Consider the following 6,057-nt stretch of genomic DNA (forward strand, 5'->3'; position numbering starts at 1 on the left):
TGTTCTTGTGCAGGCATAGTCTTACTATTAGTTCAGGCTGGCCTTGAACTCACTATATAGGCCAGGCTGGCCACCAACTTTCAGGATCCTCCTGCCTCAGCCTCCCACGTGCTGAGATCACTGGCGTGTACCACAGGGCGCAACTCAGAGGAGCTTTAATGTCACCAAAGCTCCCAACCCTTCATTCTCCTGTTCGTCCATCCAGCAGCTAGCAGCTTCTGAGCTGGAGACTAGAAGCAGGCACCAAGGGAGACCAGGAGAGAAAGCCGGTGACACGAGGCCTGGCCCAGGGCACTGCTGAGCCAAAAAGCGGTGCCTGCCACAGAGCAGCTCTCCTGCCCAGGGAGGCATCCAGAGTCCACCTGGTGGGCGCAGGAAGCAGGACCGGGGGAGGCACCGGGGTGCAGGGACCTCACACTCCAGGCAAGCCCCAGGGAAGCTTGCAATCCCTTTGCTGGGCTCACCAGAAAAATAAGAAAGCACCAAATACCCTGCAGGTGGCCCTGCAGCCTCAAGGAAGGAGCAGAAGTGTCTTTCTTCCCAGGCCCCAAATGCCACCAGGAAACCTGCCGCAACCCAACAGCAGGAAGTGGGCCCTGTGCCTGCCCGGTCCCAACCTCCGCAGGCTTGGCCAGGAAGCCCCGATCACAGCTGCCACCCAGACAGGCAGGAAATTTGATTTCCCACCTCCCCTCTCGCAGGCTGGCTCGCCAGGCCCACAGCTGCCAGGCACCCTGGGCTGTGCCCCCACCTCTGCCTGGTGCCCACCACCTCCTCACTCAGACCACGGGGCAGGCACCAACAGGGCATCACCCCACCCCAGGGACGAAGCTCCCAGGAAAAGATGCGGAGAGAGGGTGGGGTGTGAGTGATGCCGGCGTAGGCTCCCACTCCCAATATCAGTGACAGTGGCTTCGCCAAGCCCACCCTATGGCACACACTTAGGGACTTCTGCCAATGAGCCCAGGGCATAGGGAGGTGGGACACCCAAGCTCACCCTGGGTCACCAAGTGCTTTTATTACCATCCTCCTCAGCCGCTAAAACATGACCTGTGCACCGCCCACTGAGAAAGCCGAGCACATCGCTCCCCACAGAGCCAGAATCCCAGGCAGCTCCCCCCGCCAGGACCGAGCCATGACAGGTGGCCACTGTCTGGAGTCCTGCCCCCAGCCCTGGCCAGGTCTCATTCCTGCCCCGTTTCTGTCACCCAGGCATTGCACAACTGTTCCCTTTGCCTGGAACATTGTCCCAACCCTCCACCTGACTTTTGGTTTCAACTTAGATAAATGCCCTCCTCCTCCAGGAAGCCTTCCCGGCCTTCAGTGCTCAGGTACTGAGGAACCCCTGGACCTGCAACAGGGGGCCTTGTGACATTGTATTGGAGGAGTGGGCAATGGGGCAAGCCTGTTAGGATGAAGGGCGCCCCAAGTCCAGGGGAACCCAACTTTGAGGTGGCTGCGTCTCCCCTGACCCTGCCCAGTCCGGCCCAGATGAGCACATTCTGGGTTCTCTATGCTTCTTCAGGCTTCCTGCACTGGTCTCTCCTGCCATGGCTGATCCTGGCCAGCTCAGGGTGCCGAGGAGCTATGCCCAGGCTGCCAAGCAAGTCCAGTGCCCGAGGGAGGCCAAGAGCGGAGGAACTCTGGCCCAACTTAAGCTGAACACAATGTCACTGGCCTCAGGGACATCCTAGCAGCCCAAGGAGGTAGGGGCAGTCAGCACTGCTTTATAGAGGGGGAAACTGAGGCTCCAGGACTGAACCAGAGCACATAGTGGCAAGTAACAAAAAGAAGAAGTCATGGCCAGGGACAGAAGCCTCCTCCTGAACAGGTCACACGGGTGACTTTGGAGTGGAGAGCCTGGTCCAGAAGACAGGCAGCCTCAGCCTTGCCATCACGTGCCAAGCCACAGTGATCCCAGCCGAACCCACCCAGCTCCTGACCCCTGCATGCTGAGGCAACAAATGCTTATTGTGTAAGCCACTGAGTTGGGGACAGCCTGCTACCCAAGAAGAAGCGACCCAGGCTCCCCCTCCGACACTGCCCACCCCACGTACTCTGGGCCCACATGACACCCGCCCACCGTGGTAGGGCCCCTCAGTGCTCCGAGGCAGGGCGAGGGCAGGAGTAGGGCACAAGAGGACACTCACGTCCAACCTCCAGCTGCACTTCCGCAGAGGCAGCGCCCAGCTCGTTGACAGCCCGGCAGGTGTAGACACCAGCATCCCTCTCCTGAGCTGAGGGGATCCGCAGCGTCCCTGAGCTGGAGCCCTCGGGGGCCAGGATCATTTCCAGATCCCCTGGGGCACAGTGGGGCAGTATTAGTAAGGACCATGGTTGCCTGGTGACCAGGGTCTTGGGCTGCTCCAACATCCCCACAGGCTGGTGGGGCTGAGCAGAGGCAGCTTTGTCCCCAAGTTGGGACCCTTGGGGTCGTCCCTGAAGCACTGTGGGCCCTGGGGTTGGGGCTTAGCACCCCCACACGACAGGCTCAGCACTGAGGACCCAGTGCTGGGCTCCCCACCAGGCCCCAGCCCCCTGCCCCAGGGTCCAGCTGGATCTACTCCCTGAGGTGACCACAGCCCACCCCAACATCACTTTCCCTCACCCCCTCTGAGTCCCCTGATTCTGACACCCTCTTAAGTGGAATATACTTTCTTTTTATTCCAATGAAGTCCAGCTAACTTGAAACTGACCATCCCAGCCATACATAGCATGGGGTGCAGGGATGCCCAGCAGTCCACATGGACCCTTGCCACGCCATCCCTCCCCCACCGCACCCCAACATCCGCCTCTCCCTGTCCAGCTCTGGAGCTGCGTGCTGCAGACCTCTCCGAAATGGAACCATCCAGGTTGCCTGTGGGGGCCTGGCTTACGCCACCCAGCACGCCAAGTACATTCCTTTGGGGGTACAGGAGACGAACCCCAGCCTTCACACTGAGCTCCAGCCCCAGCCCAGCTCTGCCTTTCAAAGCTGGGGACAGAATCCCTAAGTGGCTAAATTGAACCTCCCTGCCTCAGCCTCCAAGAGGATAACAGGCGGGAACATTATTCCTTCTCCAGGCTGAGGACTATTCCATTGTAAGACACCCCCCCACACACACACCCTGTTTAAAAAAAAGATCTCTAAGAGCCAGGTTTGTGCACACCTGCGATGCCAGCACTCTGGGAAGCTAATGCAGGACAATGCCAACTTTGAGCCTGGCCTGAGCAACTTAGACACTTACTTCAAAATATCAAAAGGATCTGGGGATGTTGTTTCGTGTGAAAGCCCTGGGTTCAATCCCCAGGGCCATAAAAAATAGCTAATTAATTACGGAGGGCTCGGGTCTGGCCTGAGGCTCTGACCTGGACATGGACAAGCGGGGGCCTAGACACCTCTGCCTGCCCCTGCCTAGGACACAGCGCCCCACCTCTGAGTGGAGGCTGCCCCCCATCGCAGTCAAGGTGAGCCTCTGCCCCAGGGATCCTGCATGCGGAGGTCCCTGTGCAAGGGGCCGGTGGGGACCCCAGCTGACCCTGAGAGCAGCAGCACAACGAGCCCCAGCTGGGCCCCGGGTGCTGAGAACCTCTGCGGCCTCCCCAGGGCCGAAGCCCACTCATGTCCTCCCCTCCTCACCCGAAGACACCAAGCCACTGGCCTGAGGTCGTCCAGGGAGCCAGAATCGAAGCCCAGGGTCACCTCAGTGCTGGATGTGTGGGCACCACAGGGGGTGGGCGCGGCGGCCAGCCAGACCCCACTAGCCGTCCCCAGACCTCCATGTGTGGCCCCCGGCCTGGAACGCAGAACTGATGCCCAGCCCCTCTCCCCACTGCCCAACTCACCTCGGTACCAGACGACCCGGGGCGGGGGCACGCCTGCAGCCATGCACGCCAGCACAGCCTCCTGCCCCACAGCAGCAAGCACCACGGCATTCACAGCAGACACCGACGGGGGGTCTGGGGAAGAGGGGGAAATCGAGCCATCCCACTGGTGCCCCAGACGGAGGCTGCTGATGCCTCCCACGTGTCCTTCACCCATCCCAATCCCCTGAGCAGCCACACCGAGCTCTGGTGCTGCTGGTCCCTTGGCCTGGTGTGCTGTTGCCTTTGGGGCTCTCTGTCAAGCGTCACCTCTTAGAGAGGCACCTGGAGGCCTCATCCCTGGCCCCCACCCCCGCCCTCAGTCATTGGCTCTGGGCTGGTCACAGTGCCTTCTCCAAAAGAACCGTGGTCTGTGCCTCCCCATCAGAATAAAAGTCCCTGGATGCTCAATAAATACGTGTCTCACGGAAAGGGGCTAGAAGGCAGGGTCTCTTGAGTACCTGTATAGTACAGGGTGACCGTCTCCTCGTCTGTGCCCACTTCATTAGCAGCCCAGCAAGTGTAATTCCCAGCATCCTCTGGGGCTACTCCCCGGATGATTAGGGTTCCCTGGGGATCCACACGGATTCTGGAGTTGTGCCATAAAAATATGTCAGGTCACACAGGGCTGGCTCCGCAGCCCTCATTAAACGATGAATCAGCCTCACTAGTGGTTGCCGTTCTACGTGGATGGCTTGCCCTAGGCTGTGGGCTAAGAGCTGCTATGCCTACATAGTCACTTAATCTACGAGGCTCAGAGAGGTAGGGAAACCTGCCCCTGGTCACACGACCTCCAGAGTACAAGCAGGAGGTGAGCACAGGTGTGCTAGGCTGGAGCCTGAGCTCCTGACCAACACAGCCACCCTGGGGTACTGTTACACTTGCAGGGAGATGTCGCTCCTGCGCCTCTGGTGAGCCCAGAAGAAGACAGCAGTGCCCCGCCCCGTGTGCAGTCAGTGGCCAAGCCAGCCCTGGAGCCCTCATCCTCCTGCCACAGAGCTGTGTCCTGGCCCTCACCTGCTGTCTTCTCGCAGGGCAAGGCCCTCCCGGCTCCAGGACAGGTGGGGTGTGGGGTACCCCGAGGCTGAGCAGTTGATCTTCACCTCCACACCCTGGGAGAAGTGCTGGGCCCTGGTGTCAGTGCTCACCCGTGGCGCCTCTGTAGCCCAGGGAGGGGACAGTGGGGAGGGCCGGGAAGCCATCAGGGTCCTCCTGTCCTCTCTGCCACCAATGGGGGCAGAGGGAGCCAGGGCCCAAAAGGCACTGCACTGTTGGGAGCTGCCCAGGCACTGGCCACCCAAAGTCCGTCCCCCCGCAGCTGCTCGGAGAGACCAGAGGGGACAGACAGCAGCCAGCAGGGCTGGCAGATATTGTCTCTGGGGACCTTAAGGTGGTCCCCAGGGCCTGCCCTTCATGGGGGCTCCATCTTAGCCCATGGGGACGCTCAGTGGGGCAGAGAGCTACCTGCAAAGCCTAGAAAGGCAAGTGCACCTTCCCGGCCTTCGCCATGCAGACATAACTAACAGATCTCCTGCAGGTCGAGCCAGATTGAGCCTCTGACTCTGCTCAGTATGCCCCAAGCAGCTGCCCTAGCACTGCCGCCAACACGGGGGAGATGCTTGCTAAGAGACCCGCTTTTACACTTGGCGAGTCAGCACCCCAGGGCTGGGGATCGGCCTAGGCCTGGGCAGACATGCAGACAGCTGCTAGCTCCGCTGCCTCCTCTGTGCCCGCCTAGCAGTGCCCCCACCCAGTGCGTGCTGCTCATGGGTGACTGCCAAGCTCCAGGACTCAGCCCCCACCCTACATCCTGGGGTGGAGAAGGCTCAGTGTCCTGGGAACAAGACTAGACACAGGCCGCACAGCTTCGCCTGCAGCAACAGACACCGAGGTTAGATATAAGGAGGGACTTCCCAAAAGCAGGAATCACTGGTCTTTGGTTAGGAGGCTAGAGTCCTCTTAGCCTGAAGTCTCAGAATACATTGAAAGGGCTGCTGCCACTTGCCAAGGACAGCGTTCTGGCACAGGATAGGTGGGTGGAGTCTTGGGCGTGCACTAGGTACAGGGTGGGGTGCAAGAGCAAGGAGCACCTTACCTCGCACCAGCAGCCAGGTGGATGCCCTCGTGGCCCCATTGGCATTGGTGGCCACGCACTGGTACCGTCCGCTGTCACTGGGGACAACTCCACTGACCTCCAGGGACAGATTGGCCAGC

General features: G+C 60.5%; 1 protein-coding gene across 1 annotated transcript in view; it reads right to left on the reverse strand.

The window, feature by feature from the left end:
• The window catches only part of Hmcn2 (hemicentin 2), a 128,861-nt gene that overhangs the window by 87,725 nt on the left and 35,079 nt on the right, over window positions 1-6,057 (reverse strand). Inside the window, exons 11-15 of the mRNA XM_012516738.2 lie at window positions 5,939-6,055; window positions 4,861-5,002; window positions 4,305-4,432; window positions 3,826-3,939; window positions 2,151-2,300 (exon numbers count right to left, since the gene is read on the reverse strand). Of these exons, the coding sequence (XP_012372192.1) occupies window positions 2,151-2,300; window positions 3,826-3,939; window positions 4,305-4,432; window positions 4,861-5,002; window positions 5,939-6,055 (651 nt within the window). The remainder of the gene's footprint in view (window positions 1-2,150; window positions 2,301-3,825; window positions 3,940-4,304; window positions 4,433-4,860; window positions 5,003-5,938; window positions 6,056-6,057) is intronic.

The sequence above is a fragment of the Octodon degus genome, unplaced genomic scaffold (genome assembly GCF_000260255.1).
Source record: "Octodon degus isolate 3935 unplaced genomic scaffold, OctDeg1.0 scaffold00123, whole genome shotgun sequence".
NCBI classification, from domain to species: Eukaryota; Metazoa; Chordata; class Mammalia; order Rodentia; family Octodontidae; genus Octodon; species Octodon degus.